General features: G+C 40.3%; 2 protein-coding genes across 3 annotated transcripts in view; one reads left to right on the forward strand and one right to left on the reverse strand.

Moving 5' to 3' along the window:
* LOC119583776 (polyhomeotic-like protein 2) overlaps positions 1–3,156 on the forward strand; it is a gene marked incomplete in the record, with an annotated part of 71,560 nt that extends 68,404 nt beyond the window's left edge. Inside the window, 3 exon segments of the mRNA XM_037932452.1 lie at positions 534–666; positions 863–1,142; positions 1,577–3,156. Coding sequence (XP_037788380.1) covers positions 534–666; positions 863–1,142; positions 1,577–1,780 — 617 coding nt within the window.
* A 508-nt stretch (positions 3,157–3,664) lies between these two features.
* LOC119583777 overlaps positions 3,665–15,667 on the reverse strand; it is an 18,847-nt gene continuing 6,844 nt past the window's right edge. For both annotated transcript variants that reach the window (XM_037932454.1, XM_037932453.1), the window contains exons 2-7: positions 14,513–14,742; positions 12,682–12,809; positions 6,121–6,200; positions 5,703–5,815; positions 5,061–5,250; positions 3,665–4,741 (exon numbers count right to left, since the gene is read on the reverse strand). In XM_037932454.1, the coding sequence (XP_037788382.1) occupies positions 4,236–4,741; positions 5,061–5,250; positions 5,703–5,815; positions 6,121–6,200; positions 12,682–12,809; positions 14,513–14,742 (1,247 nt within the window). In that variant the 3' untranslated portion in view covers positions 3,665–4,235. The remainder of the gene's footprint in view (positions 4,742–5,060; positions 5,251–5,702; positions 5,816–6,120; positions 6,201–12,681; positions 12,810–14,512; positions 14,743–15,667) is intronic.

Raw genomic sequence — 15,667 nt, forward strand, 5'->3', positions numbered from 1 at the left:
ATATATATATATATATATATATATATATATATATATATATATATATATATATATACATATACATATACATATACATATACATATACACACACACACACACACACACACACACACACACACACACACACACACACACACACACACACACACACACACACACACACACATATATATATATATATATATATATATATATATATATATATATATATATATATATACATACAGATGTGTGTTTGTGTACTTACACATATATGTATGTATACCTATACATATATGTATGTGAATATTATATATAATGTGTGTGTGTGTGTGTGTGCAATATAACTGGAGTTGTTAACAAAAAATTTGCGTATAATTTTTCTTATCAAAATCAGTTCTTATCAAAGACGTAAATTATCCACTACATTAGGGAAAATCCTGACATTATTCCTAAAATATAAAAGTCATTTCAAAGTCGCATTCACTGAAAAATAAGGATTAGGGTGACATTAATATTTAACATTAATACCATAACCTTTTCTTCTAAACAGGAAAAAAGCCTGGAGAACACACATCCACTTCCCCAAAAGGAGACACAGCCAAGTGTGAATTTTGCGGAAAGACCGACTTGCGATCCAAGTTCAAGAGATCAAAACGGTTCTGCAGTACATCTTGTGCAAAGAGGTACGTTGGCCTAAAGCGTTTTCATGAGGCCTGGAGAAAGTGCGTAACCCCTTTGTAATATCATTCTAACCTCTAATTTTGCATTCACACAATGCAGATGTGTTGGTTCGAGCGTGATTTGCACTACCATAGTCATTTCCACAAAAATAAGCGAGTCGCACACTTAACCTCCCCTTTTCCTGTTTCCCCCCCGAAGGTACAACGTTGGCTGCACCAAGAGAATCGGCCTGTTCAGAAATCCGGAGGAGTCTCCCTGCAAGCGCATGAGGGAGGACGACAGCCTGGAGGAGCCCGACCACGCTCCGCAGCTGGAGGTGGCCGAACCGCAGGACGCGGGAAGCGAGATGGAGGTGGATGACGGAACCACGGCCGTCGAGGGGACTCCCCTGCTCTCCTCGAAGGCGGAAGAGGAGGACGAATCCGCCAACACGGAATCTCCCATGAAGTCTCCCAGAGTGGACATCCTCAGGTGGACGGTACGGATCCCCCCCCCCTTCCTTTTCTGGTTGCTTTAGGGGTTGAGATTTTTTTTTTTTTTTTATGGTCCACTATTATATTTTGTTTAATTTTTATTGCAAACTTCTTTAACTGTAAAATGTAGTAGCAAGAATTCTGTAGATTACAATCACGACATTTGCCTCAATTTATTTCATTTAAAGGAAAGTGATGCAATTTATTTAAGTACATCTAGTTTCATGGGTCTGTTAGTGCTAAAAAGCTGCATTAATCAGTATAATCGTCTCCTTCTTCTTCTTCTTCTTCTTCTTCTTCTTCTTCTTCTTCTTCTTCTTCTAAAACAGTCCACACAGTTAGGTAATTCACACAGTTAGGTAATTTGAATAAAAATCCAAAGTAAATTACCTCTTGCGGTGTCTTTTTGACCCCAATACACATTCATCCTTTCTTACAGGTCAAGGACGTGGTCGACTTCATACAGAATCTTCCTGGGTGCAAAGAATACGCAGAAGACTTCGCGCTTCAGGAGATTGATGGCCAGGCACTGATGTTACTGAAGGCAGACCACCTGATGTCTGCCATGTCCATGAAGCTCGGCCCCGCCCTCAAAATATGTGCAAAGATCGAGTCGATGAGAGGTGACAGAAAAGAAACATAATGAATGAATCTAAAGGGTGAAAGAGGATGGGTCAAGAATGAGAAAGAAAGAAAGAAAAAAGGAAAGAATGTAAAGTTTCGACAAATATTTTGGGCCAACTTTAAAGAAGTAGGAATTTTATTGGGGCTGTGTTGTTGTTGTTTCTCTCATTCTTTCTTGTTTATTCTCTGTCACTTTGTCACCACCCTTTGCCCCCAATTCCTTCCCTCCCTTTTCTTTCCATGAATTTTCCTGTTCCAACATTTTCCATAAAAGAAAACACTTTGCTCATCTGTCAGATCAACTTCCAAGTAAAGCATAAGAAAATAAATTTTTAAAGCTGTTGTTTTAAACATCGGAACCCATATCTAGTGTACATATAATAGTACTTACGGGGAAAGTAAGGAGTGAAAACCAAGTTAACGTATAATCGTCTAAACCCTGACTGTGACATTCTTTGCACTGCCGTTTGTAGGTTAAGGTATTTTTCACCAACTGAGCGTTTAGAATTTGAATGTAATGTTTTTCTATAGGTGAATGTGGATAAGATATGTGGAGCTTATATCGAGTGTACAAGTGGGAGACAAAACTTTTTTGTTTTTTTACCTTTAATTTATTTGGGAATGGCCAACTACTGACCACAGCGGAATTGTACAGACAGTAGTTGCGTCAGGTTAGGGTAAACCAACCAGTGGAGTGGTGCTTGTATATTTTCTAAATATGGATCTCATTAACATCCTAATTAATTAGTCCTATGAATAGTGTGCAATCATGACAAAAATGTCAACGTATGGATGGGCTGTCTGGTTTCCGGCCATAACATGCCAGTTCTCGCAACCAAGGCTCAAGCAACAAACAAAAATTTGTATACTGGGAGGCAATTGTGATCAAGTAGTTTGGTCTAAAAAACTTTTTTTTTAGGGGGTCTATTCAGCTTTATAATATTCGGTCTGATTTCACTGGTACCTTTTTTTTAAGTAATTATTCTTATTACATTTAACTTGTATTTATTCCTTTTTTTTCTTCTTTTTTTCTATTCAAGCTGAAGTGCACTATATGTATATTTCACATGCTTTTAAAAGTTTTCCTCGTCAGTTACCTGTTCTCCATGATGGAATATTAGGAGTATAAATGTAGTGGCACCTTGTAAAGAGAAATTCCTTGGTTGCTTCATTTATGCAAATGCACGTAGACAAGCAGCTCCCCACTAACAAGGAGGGGGGAGCTCTTGCAAACTGTATGTTTCCAAAAACTTGATTCCTATATGTTATGTTTTTTGTGTGTTTGTACAGCAGAATGTTTTTGTAAATTGATAGATTTAGATATTTATGGTTGTTGCACTGCCTGTGACACTCCATTTTGTCATATCTTATATGAATAAAACACATGTAAAGATACTTTTGATTTTGATTTGCACAAGAATTAACAAAGGGAAAATTCTTTAAATTAGAAAAAGTCAACTTACAAGAATTTGCAAAAAAAAAATTAAAAAATACAGAAATGATTGCAAATATAACTCGAGTCTAACAATTAAAATTGCAGGTCTTTGCAATTAAACAAGATATTGTATTTTCCTACTTTGGGCAAATAACAACTCGAACATTAGTTGTTTTTAACTTGAAAGTAAATTAAAAATTAAAAAAGTACCATTACAAAGCATATACAAAAACAAATTCTTGAAAATTCCAGTATAAAGCAAAAAAGATTAAATGACTGATAAAAATGATGCATCCATATAAAATATAATGTACAAAAGATTACTTCCTAAGAACTCATACAAGCTTAATGTAACAAAAAATGGTCAATAATTGTCTTCCAACAGAAAGACATGTATTCCCAGGCATACGAAAATGTTTAAAGAAATAAAAGCAAGGTCTTTCTTGTGACAAATATCCAATAAATGTATATATATGTAAATGTTATTTTATTGCTGCATAGCCTTCACAACAATCATATTTGTATCAGTACACATCTTCATATACAACAATACAAGCACCTATACTTACATACCACCCACACAAGCATATTCTTGCATATTCATGATCTTAAAATAGTTTTGGCATTTCACATAATATACCAGATATCTCAACAGGCCATGTATTTCTCCTTAGAAATTAATGAACACACACTTCAGTATTACCAATGAAAAAGGAAATCCTACACACAATCACAATTTATAGGAACATCAGGTATTATAGAATTATCAACATAACAGTTTAAAATGGTAAGATTTGGGGGATAAACAAAATACATGGTTCACAGAAATATGTTTATAAAACTTTTTGATGTTTTATTATTCATCAACAATCCATCTGTAGTACATACATGAAAGAATAGGAATAAATCTGCAATATATATATGAAGAACAAGTCTGATAAAAAATACTGAATATGTAATCTTTCTAGAATGAAAATACAAATATATCACAATCTGGGAAATGAGCTAGTAATGTAAATTTCTCTCTCAAATTCTACTATCATTCAAGGTGTTGCGAGTGTGGCACAACGATGGTGATCCCCGAGCCCAAGTCGGTGGATTCTTGTACTGTCGCCTGACTGCTGAATCGGTTCGTTAAGGTACGGCTTAATCGACTAATTTCTGACAAGACTTGGGATAGCAGAGCATTTGTTTGGTGCTGTGCCTCGCGCTGCTGCGCTGCGTCGTCGAGGCGGGCTTCCAGGCGTTCAAGTCGTCTGCTTATGGCGAGGTTTTCCTCCAGGCGCTCTAGTCTGAGGCAGACTTCCTGTAGCTCCCCCGGCGTAACAGCACCGTCCAGAAGGTTGGGCGACCTGGCAGACCCACTGGCCATGGAAGAGGCGATAGGGGGTTCTCTCATCTCAAGCATCTCCTCACTTGGCTCATCTGTATAGTCTTCATCTATGTCCTCCACTTCCTGCTTGAAGAATCTCTGCTTCTTCTTTTTCGGACTGCTGCGCAACATTTTCCCTCGTCGCTTCAGTGAATTTGTCCCATCTAAGTCCACTGAAACAACAAAAAAAGTTTAACTCTATATGAGACGTCGTGTTTTAGAGAAAAGGTTTCCTATTATCTAAGTACGGAATGTCCTAAATATATATCTGGATAAATTTTTCATTAACTTGATACACAGATTACAATTTCTACCATTTCCGTTGTCATAATGGCAAACACAAAAAAGTGAATTTCAAATCATTACTTGTATCTGTTACCCTGTCATATCCTTATGTCATTACAGATATCAATATATCATTCTATCACAAATTATCAAAGCCTCTTTTTAGCTTCCCTAGCCCCTATACCACACAAACACAGATCTCACTACCTGGTACTGGCATGCCCACAACCTTCATCACATGTCTAACTCTGGTGTAGAAAGGCCACAAAGGCAGCGTTCCAGTTGCCTCCACTGCAGCCTTGTGATGTTGGAAGCCCTGAGCTAAATTTGCCCATTTTCGTTTGCACTGCAATGGTCCTGCTTGGTGGCCCTCCAGTTTCATCTGTTCTGAAATAGTCTGGGACAAATATATTTTGAAATGAGTGTTCGTCTCATCTTTGTAGATTATGTACGAGATTGTATATTAGTAATTGAGGATATAATGATTGTTTTAGTGACTTTTATCTTCAATACTTAATATCTTACACACATTTCTAATAATAGGGTAACCAAAATAGAATATCCACGTTAAACTGTACATTAAAGTTTCATAAAGCATCCTATTTACTAGAACTAACAGAATTAATCTTATCCAGAATTATAACGTTTTACATCCATAAAATCTAAATGTAAAGTTACCTGCAATGCAAGATATATATGAATACACTCTCACAACAATGAAAGTAAGATCCCTCAAAGATCTTATAACCTCCAAAAAATTAAAACTATCACGGTTAATTACCTACAGAAAACATCACCCCCAAACCATACACCAAAGAGAGTGAAGGTGAACCACACCATTCTCCTCACCTCCCAGATTGTGTTATCATCACGGTCTGTCTCTCTATCAGTGAACCAATCTCTGAACTCCAGTAAAAGATCGAGCAGCATCTGCACAGCGGCATCACTCCACTCCATTGGACCTATTGCAAAAATCAATCAAAATAACGTGATCAGGAAATAGTCATTTTCTTTGGGCATAAATTGATAGTATATCTGACTTTAGAATAATCAAACTGGGAGAAAATAGGCACATAATAAAGAAATATATTTATATATTTTTTTTCAACCAAACAGTTATATTACTAGATTTATTCATAGATGTCATATAAATAAAAAAATATATAAATAGAAAAGAGGAGAGTAGAACTTTATGGAAATGACCTGAATTTTTTATTCTTCCTTGAGATATATTGTTAAAATCAATAAATCAAATGTCAAAACTTACCATCTGAAGTTATGTCTGAAAAATCCTCATCTTCTGTATCATTGTGAGTCTTGAATTCATGTATAGTATGCTGTGCACGTCTGTTAATAAAGGTGTAATGTTATTAACAAAATGGACCAGAATATGTAAACTGAAATAATATTCAATACATTTTTAGTTCTGAAATGACATACACAAAGCCAAGAGAGTTTAATGTTCTTGATCACATCAAAAGAAATCATACAAAATCATACATGCATCCAAAGAAACTTTTTTGCTTTTAAGAAAACTATTTCAGCCTTAGTAAGAATAATTATGTCTAAATGCATTTAAATAAAAATGATTGAATAACTCTGTTTGCAGCTACTTTCTGCACTGGATTACCTGTAATATATACTCTATGTATGGAGTGACATGAACAGTGTATGTGAAAAAATATAGTATATCATTATAGGTACAGTATTACCACTCTCTGGGACCTAGTAATAGTATGTAATTTGCCTTCTTGTTATTATCTTGCTCATTATAAATCCAAGGGCATAGCTGAAATACTAGGAAAGGAGACGGGCCTATGTGAGGTTTAAGTAATGTATATAATCCAAGTTAGATTATGCAGTTCACATATATGTACAGGCGAGAGGGGGAATATGAAGAAAATATTAGGCTCCAAGTTTTCAGAGAATGTCACCCTCCTCTCATGCAGCTGAATTCTTTACCTTTTTGCCTTTCCATCATTTAAGTTACTAGTGAACTGTTCAGAATTAAGTGTCATGTTAAAAATCTATACATCTGAAGGGAAGGGGAAATCTATCCTTTATGTTTGCCTTCTATGCCACTGCATGTATGTATACATGTATGGTATGTGCTGGAAGGAAGGAAGGAAGGAAGGAGGGAAGGAAGGAAGGAAGGGAGGAAGGGAGGAAGGAAAGAAGGGAAGGAAGGAAGGAAGGGAGGAAGGAGGGAGGGAAGGAGGGAAGGAAGGAAGGAAAGAAGGAAGGAAGGAAGGAAGGAAGGAAGGGATAGAGGAAGGAAGGAAGGGATAGAGGAAGGAAGGAAGGAAGGAAGGAAGGGATGAGGACGAAAGGAAGGAAGGAAGGAAGGAAGGAAGGAAGGAAGAGAAGAGAAGAAAGAGAAGGAAAGGAAGGAGGACGGAAGGAAGGAAAGAAATATAGAAAGACAAAGATAGAGTGTGAGCGAGAGGGAGAGGGAGACAAGAGAGGGAGACGAGAGAGAGAGAATGAGAAGGGAGACGAGAGCGAGAGAGAGAGAGAATGAGAGAGAGAGAGAATGAGAAGGCGGGAAAGGGGGAAGGGGGAAAGGAAGGAAGAAGGGAGGAAGGGAGGAAGGAAGGAGGGAAAGGAGGGGAAAGGAAGGAAGGACGGGGGAGGGGGGAAAGGGAGAAAGGGGGAAGGGAAAGGATAAAAGGGGAAAAGGAAGGAGGAAAGGGGGAAGGGAAAAGGGAAGGGGAAGGAAGGAGAGGGAAGAGGAAAAAAGGGGAAAGGGGAAGAAGGAAGGGGAAAGAGGAAAAAAGGAAAGGAAGGAAGAGAGAAAAACAAAGGAAGGGGGGTAAAAAATGGGAAGGAAGAAGGGAAAAAAGGAAGGAAGGAAGGAAGAGAAGAAAAGAAAGAGACAGGAGGAAGGGGGAAAAGGGAAAAGGAAAGAAAAAAAAAGAAAAGAGAGGGGAAAAGGGGGAGAGGGAGACGAGGGGGGAGGAGAGGAGAGTGGGGGGAGACGAAAAAGGAGAGAAGGGGAGAACGAAGGAGAAATGGGGAAGGGAGACGAAGGGGAGAGAAGAGAGAGAAAAGAGGGGAGAGAGAGAGAGGAGAAAGAGAGGAGAGAAGGGGAGAGAGAGAAAAGGAGGAGAGAGAAGGGAGAAGAGAGAAAAGAGGAGAGAGAGAGAATGAGAAGGGGGACGAGAGAGAGAGGGGAGAGGAGAGAGGAATGAGAAGGGGGATGAGAGAGGAAAAGAGAGGAAAAGAGAAGGGAGACGGGGGAGAGAGAGGGGGGAGAAAATGAGAAGGAGAAGGAGGGGGAGGAGAGGGGAAAAGAGAGAGAAAAAATGAGAAGGGGGGACGAGAGAAAAGGGGAGAGAGAAGAGAAGGGAAAAGAGGAGAGAGAGAGAGGGGAAGAGAAGGGAGAAGGGGGAAGACGGAGAGAGAAAAGAAAAGGGAGAGACGAGAGGGGAGAGAGAGGAGAAGGAGGGGGGAGGGGGAGGGGAGAGAGGAGGGGGGGAGGAGGGGGGAGAAGGAGAGGGGGGGGGAAAATTTCGAAGGAGAAGAGGGGGAAGAGGGGACGAGAAGAGAGGGAAAAGAAGAAGAAAAGGAGAAGGGGGACAGGAGAGAGAGGGAGGGAGAGGAAAGGGGAAGAAAGGGGGAGAAAGAAGAGGAGAGAAAAGAGAAGGGGGAAAAAAAAGAGAGAAAAAGAGGGGAAAGAGAAGGGACGGGGGGAAGAGAGAGAGAGAGAGGGGGAGAAGGGGAGACAAGAGGGGGAGAAAAATGAGAAGGAGAGAGAAAAGAGAGAGATTTGGGAGAGAGAGAGAAGGGGAAAAGGAAGGGGAAGAGAGAGAGAGAAGAAAAGGTGAAAAGGAAGGGAGAGAAAAGGGGAGGGGAGAAGGGAGACGAGAGAGAAGAGAAGGGAGACGAGGGGAAGGAGAGAGAAGAGAAGAGAGGGAGAGAGGAGAGAGGAAGAAAAGGGGGAAAAGGAGAGAGAGGAGAGAGAGAAAAAGGGAGACGAGGAGAGAGAGAAGGGAGAGAGAGAGAAGGGAAAAGGGGAAAGAGAGAGAGAGAGAGAGAAAGAAAAGGGGAGAGAGAGAAGAGAAAAGGAGAGGGGGAGAGAATGAGAAGGGAGAGAGAGGAGTTTTGGGGAAAAGAAAATGAAAAGGGAGACAAAGAGAGAGGAAGAAAAGGGGGGAGGGGAATGAGAAGAGAGAGTGGGGGAGAGGAAAAGAGAGAGGGGGAGAAGAAAAGGGGAGAGAGGAGAAAAGAGAGAGAAAAAAGGGGGAGAGAGAGGAAGAGGAGAGAGAGAGAAGAGGGGAGAGAGAGAGAGAGAGAGGGGGAAGGGAGACGAGGAAAAGAGAGGGGAGAGAGAGAGAGAAAAGGGGAAAAAGGGAGGGGAAGGAGAGAGAGAGAGGAATGAGAGAGAGAAAAGAGAGAGAGAGAAGGGAAAAGAGAAAGAAGAGAGAGAGAGAGAGAGAAAAGGGGAGAGAAGGGAGAGAGAGAGAGAGAGGGGGAGACGGAGAGAGAGAGAAAAGAGAGGGGGAGAGAAAGGGAAAAGGGGGAGAGGGGAGAGGAGAGGAGAGAGAGTTTAGAAAAGGGAGAGAAGGAGAGAAAAGAAGGGAGACAAAAGGGAGAGAGAGAGAGAAAAGGGGAAAATTTAAAGAAGGGAGAGGGGAAAAGGGGGGGAGAGAGAGGGGAGAATAAGAAGGGAGCCGGGGAGAGGAGGAGAGAGGGGGAGAGAGAAAGAGGGGAAAAAAGGGAGAGAGAGAGGAGAGGAGAGAGGAAGAAAAGGGGAGGGGAAGGGGAGCGAGAGAGAAAAGAAAAGGGGAGAAAAAGAGAGAAAAGAGAAAGGAGAAGGAGATGGGAGAGAGAGAGAAAGAGAGAGAAAGAGAAGGGAGAGAGAGATAGAGAAAAATGAGAAGGGAGCGAGAGAGGGGAGAGAGAGGAGAGAGAGGGGGAGAGAGCCCGAGGAGAGGAGGAGGAGAGAGAAAAGAGAGATAGGGAGTTTGGAGAGAGAGAGAGAGAGAAGGGAAAAGGGGAGACGGAGAGAGAGAGAGGGGAGGAAGAAAAGGGGGAGAGAGAGGAGAAAAGAGGGGAAGGGGGAAATGAGAGAGGGGAGAGGAGAAAAGGGAGGAGGGGAGAGAGGGGAGAAGATAAGGGGGGAGAGAGAAGAGGGGAGAGAGGAGAGAGAGAATGAGAAGGGGGGGAAGGAGGGGAGAGAGAGAGAGAGAAATGAAAAGGGAGACGGAGAGGGAGAGAGAGAGAGAGGAAAAGAAAAGGGAGACGGGAGAGAAGAGGGGGGGGAGAGAGAGAGAGGAGGAGAGAGAGAGAGGAGAGAGAGCGAGAAAATGGAGGGGGGGAGAGAAGGGGAGGGGGAGAAGGGAGAACGAGAGGGGGAAAGAAGAGAGAGAGAGGAGAAGGGGAAAGGGAAAAGGAGAGAGAGAAAAGAAAAGGGGGGAGGAGGAAGGGGCGAGAGAGAAAAGAAAAGGGAGCCCAAGAGAGAGAGAGAGAGAGAGAGAAAAGAGAGAGAGAAAAAGAGGGAGAGAGAGAGAGACGAGAGGGGAGAAGGAGAAGGGAGGCGGGGAGAAGAGAGAGAGGGGGGAGAAGAGAAGGGGGACGGGGAGAGAGAGAGGAGAGGGGAGAGAAGAGAAGGGGAGGAGAGAGAGAAAATGGGAAGGGAGACGAAGAGAGAGAGGAGAGAATGAGAAAAGAGAGGGGAAAATTTGAAAAGGAGAGGGGAGAGAGGGGAGAGAGAATGAAAAGGGGGGCGGGAGAGAGAGAGAGAGAAAAGGAAAGGGGGGAAAAAGAGAGGGGAGAATGAAAGGGGGAGAGGAGAGAGAGAGAAAATGAAAGAGAGAGAGAAAATCGAAGAAAGAAAGGGGAGAGAGAGAGGGGGAAAAGAATGAAGAGGGGGGAAGAAAAGGCGAGAGAGAGGAGGGGAAAAAGGAGAGCGAGAGAGAGAAAAAGAGAGAGAGAGGAAAGAAAATTGGAGGGAGAGGGGAAACAAAAGAGAGAGAGAAGACGAGAGAAGAGAGGGGAAGAAGAGAGAAGAGAGAGCGACAGAGAGAAGGAAGAGAGAGAGGAGAGAAGAGAAGAGAGAGAGAGGAAAGAGAGAGAGACAAGAGAGGGAAAGGAGAGAGAGAGAGAAAAAGAAAGAGAGAAAAGAGAAAAAGGGGAAAGAGAGAGAAAGAGACAAGAGGGGAAAAAGGGGAACAGAGGAAAAGAGACCCCAGAGAGAAAGAGAGCCACAGAGAGAGAAAGAGAGCCACAGAGAGAGAAAGAGAGCCACAGAGAGAGAAAGAGAGCCACAGAGAGAGAAAGAAACACAGAGAGAGAAAGAGACACAAAAGAGAGAAAAGGAGACACAGAGAGGGGAAATAAACAGAGAGAAAAAAGAGAAAAGAGAAAAAGAGAAAGAGAGAAAAAGAAAAAGAGAGAAAAGAAAAAGAAAAGGGGGAGAGGGGGAGAGGGGGGAGGGGAGAGAGAGAGAAGAGAGGAGAGAGAAGAGGGGAGGGGAAAAGAAAAGAGGACAAGAGGGGAAGAGAGAGGAGAGACAGAGGAGAGGGGGAGACCAAGAGAGAGAGAGAAAAGAGAGAGAAAAGAACGAAAAGAGAGAGCCAGAGGAGGAGGAGAGAGAGAGAGGAGAGCCGGGGGAAAAGGAAGAGGGGAGACGAGGAAAAGAGAGGGAAAAGGAGAGGAAAAAAGAGAGGAGGAGAGAGCCCTAGAGAGAGAGAGAGAGACAGAGAGAGAGGGGGAGAGAAGTGAGAGGAGAAACAGAGAGAGAAAGAGACAAGAGAGAGAAAGGCCCAAGGGAGAGAGAAAGAGACACAGAGAGAGAAAGAGACACAGAGAGAGAAAGAGACACAGAGAGAAAAAGAGACACAGAGAGAGAAAGAGACACAGAGGAAAAAAGAGACACGAGAGAGAAAGAGACACAAGAGAAAAAGGGGACACAGAGAGAAAAAGGAAAGAGGGAGAGGGGAGAGGGAGAGGGAAGAAAAGAGAGAGAGAGAGAGAGAGGAAGAGAGGAGGGAGAAAGGGAGAGAGAGAGAGAGAGAGGGAGAGGGAGAGAGAAAAGGACAGACAGACAGGACGCCCGGGGACAGGGGACAGAGACAGAGACAGAGAGGACAGGACAGAGAGAGACAGAGAGGGGACAGAGACAGAGAGAGACAGGGGAAAAGCCCAGAGACAGAAAAGGGGCCCAGAGAAAAGGGGAGAGACAGAGACAGAGAGCGACAGAGACGAGAGAGACAGAGGACAGAGACGAGGGCCCCAGGGGAGAAAACAGAGCCGGGGAGAGAGAGACAGAGAGAGCAGAGACGGGGAGAGACGGGGGGAAGAGAGAAAAGGGGGAGACAGAGACAGAGAGAGACAGAGCCAGGAGGACAGGACAGAGAGAGACAGAGCAGAGAGAGACAGAGACAGAGAGGGGACAGAGCAGGAGAGCCCAGGGGACAGAGAAGACAGAGAGAGAGGGGGAGGGAAGACAGAGAGAGACAGGGGACGGGAGAGGACAAAAGACGGAAAAGAAGAGACGGGAGAAAAGAGAGAGAGAGGGGGACAGAGACAGAGAGAGACAGAGACAGAGAGAGACAGAAGACAGAGAGAAACAGAGACAGAGAGGACAGAGACAGAGAGAGACAGAGACAGAGAGAGAGACAGAGACAGACAGAGACAGAGACAGACAGAGACAGAGAGAGACAGAGACAGAGAGAGACAGAGACAGAGAGAGACAGAGACAGAGACATCAGATACAAAGACACAGACAGAGACAGACAGACAGAAAGGGATCTACACCACGATAAATACAGGCAGAAGCATACAAACAACCCCACCACGGAAAATAATCCCCAAGCATCCATACCTATTTTCAAAATAGGCCTGAGTATCTGCATCGTCTTTGAGAAATTCATGCATGTTGTCGAAATAGTCAATCCTGTGTCCCGTCTTCTCGCCAGACATCTGCCTGTCCAGCACAGCGAGGTATCGGATCTGGATTCGACGAAATAACAGAGAAAGGTTTGGTTATACTCACACTTGATCCTACAGATATAATGTATAGAAAGGAAGGATGGAAAAAAAGGGAATTTTTAAGGAAGGGGAAACAATAGATAATACAGATCATAGGAGAGACACACCATCACTGTAACATACTGCAATAAATAATGAAAAAAAGAAAAGAAAAGAAAAAAAAAAAAAATTCATTACCATACTAGGTTAAGTGATGATAATCTATCAACTGAACATATCCTGACAAAGTAAAGGAAATGATATGCATACAATTTATACCAAAGGAGAAGGAGCTCCATAGTCAAAATATGAACCACCACATCAATCATTTTTTTAAAGGCAAACAGAGCGGAAATAGCTACTCGGATAAATAAAATTACGCATAAGGGTCATTTCGTGATGGAGTCGAGGTTGGCTGAAAGGCAAAGCAGATTTATTTATGACCTTTATTACTTTATTTATTCATTTATTAATCTATTTATCTGCCTATTTATATAGTCATCTATTTATCTATTCATCCACTTATTTAACTATTTATCTGCCTGTTTATAAATTCATCTATTTATCTATTCATCCACTTATTCATCAATTTATCTGCCTATCTACTTATTTATCTATTTATTCATCTACTCATTCACTTCTTTATGTATCAATATATTAATTTGTATATTCATTTCTTCATTCATTCACTCATCAACCTATCTATTTCTTCATTCATTCACTCATCAACCTATCTATTTCTTCATTTATTCACTCATCAACCTATCTATTTCTTCATTCATTCACTCATCAACCTATCTATTTCTTCATTCAATCACTCATCAACCTATCTATTTCTTCATATATTCTTTGATTCACTCACTCATACATTTATGTATTCATCCCCTGAATATATTTAGGAACCCGTCAACAAAATGAATAAGCATGAAAAAGAGTATGTTTTTTTTATTATCATTATTATAATTATAATTTTTCTTTGCTTTTGATGAACTCCCTGACATAAAAATAACTCTCATATCAAACAACGCATGGAAATGCTAAGAGGAGATGAAACAAAGTGAAAAATATAAAAATATATGTACTTATGGATAGTTGCATAAAAGTAGTTTATATTTTACTGAAAAATACAATAGTTTCTCATCCGCACATATACACACATGCATGAATATATGTACTTATGGATAGTTGTATAAAGTTAAGAGTATATATTTTACTGAAAAATATAAGTTTCTCATACACACACATGTATGGATGAAGAGCAATACAAAAAAATATAAAGTATAGATTTATTTCTGAAAAAAATATTAAGACCTATACAATATATACATACATTAAAGCATACAGAATTATACAATTATATAAAAGCTATATATAATTTAGATAGATGTAAAAGATACTGTAGAAATAAAGCTATATCATCAGTATATCATAATAAAATAGGATAAGAAAGTAAAATCTAAAAATAAGACATGAAAATAGAATAAGAAAATAAGATATAATACATATTGTAACACAACACAATAATACAACATAGGATAATAATGAAGCCTCAAACCACAACATAACACACAACACAACACAAAACACAACACAACATAAAGCCTCAAAACACAACACAACATAACAAAGCCTAAAAACACAACACAGCACAACACATCAACAAAGCCTCGAAAAGCCCCCCGTACCTTCAGGTTCCTCCACTTCCTGTCGCAGTCATCCCCCGTGACAGGGAACCCGTCGCGGGTGACCTGCGTCGCGATGTCTTTCCAAATGTACTTCTTCTTCCGCACCCCATTGCAGAACTGCGGCCAGTGGTCCTTGACCTTGAGGATGAGGCTGAGCACATCGTCGTGACCCCAGTGCACTCGGCCGTCCTTCTCCGGGGGTGGCGGGAGGACGGCGCGACCGAGGGGCACTGCAGGCAGGGAGAAGAACCCTTGGGCTCACGGGTCGAAAATGATGCGGAATGAATGAATAAGGATGAAATGTTATGCATTATAATGAAGATGAAATGTTATGCATTATAATGAAGATGATATTTTATGCATTATAATAGATGAAACAGTATGCATAATAATAAAGATGAAATATTATACATAATAATAAAGATGAAATAGATAAAAAATAAATTATAATAAAGGTAAAATAAATAAAGATACAGTCATGATAATAGTAAAAAGTTTTCACAGGATACTTAAATTTCATTATTGTTACTATTAATCTCATCATTATCATTATCATTACTATTACAAAGATTATCACCACATCATTATTATGATAATCAAATTCCTGTTACTTAAACAGATTATATATATATGTTACATATATTATATATATATATGATATATTACATATATCATATATATATATTACATATATCATATATATATATTACATATTATATATATTTTATATATATATATATATATATATATATATATATATATATATATATATATATATCGAGTTGAGTGGCGAAGGATGGTGGAGAGGTCCACGGCTGCTCAAACATGAGCATACCGTTATTGATGATGATATATATATATAAAATAGTAATACACATTAATAACATATTTAAAATATATCAATAATGAAAAATATATATATATTCTCGAAATACATTAGATTTTCTCTTATTTTTGTGATTTTATTGTTCTGATGATAGAAAAAAAATCAGGGGAAAAAAATCTATAAAATTAATAATGATAATTTGAAAAAATAATTATTGACAATGACAGATATAATAGTAATAGAAATAGTGATAATAACAATTCTAGTAATAGTAATAGGAATAAGAGGAAAAACAATAATAGTAAGAGCAATAATATTAAAACCAATAA

The sequence above is a fragment of the Penaeus monodon genome, chromosome 17, assembly GCF_015228065.2.
Source record: "Penaeus monodon isolate SGIC_2016 chromosome 17, NSTDA_Pmon_1, whole genome shotgun sequence".
NCBI lineage: Eukaryota > Metazoa > Arthropoda > Malacostraca > Decapoda > Penaeidae > Penaeus > Penaeus monodon.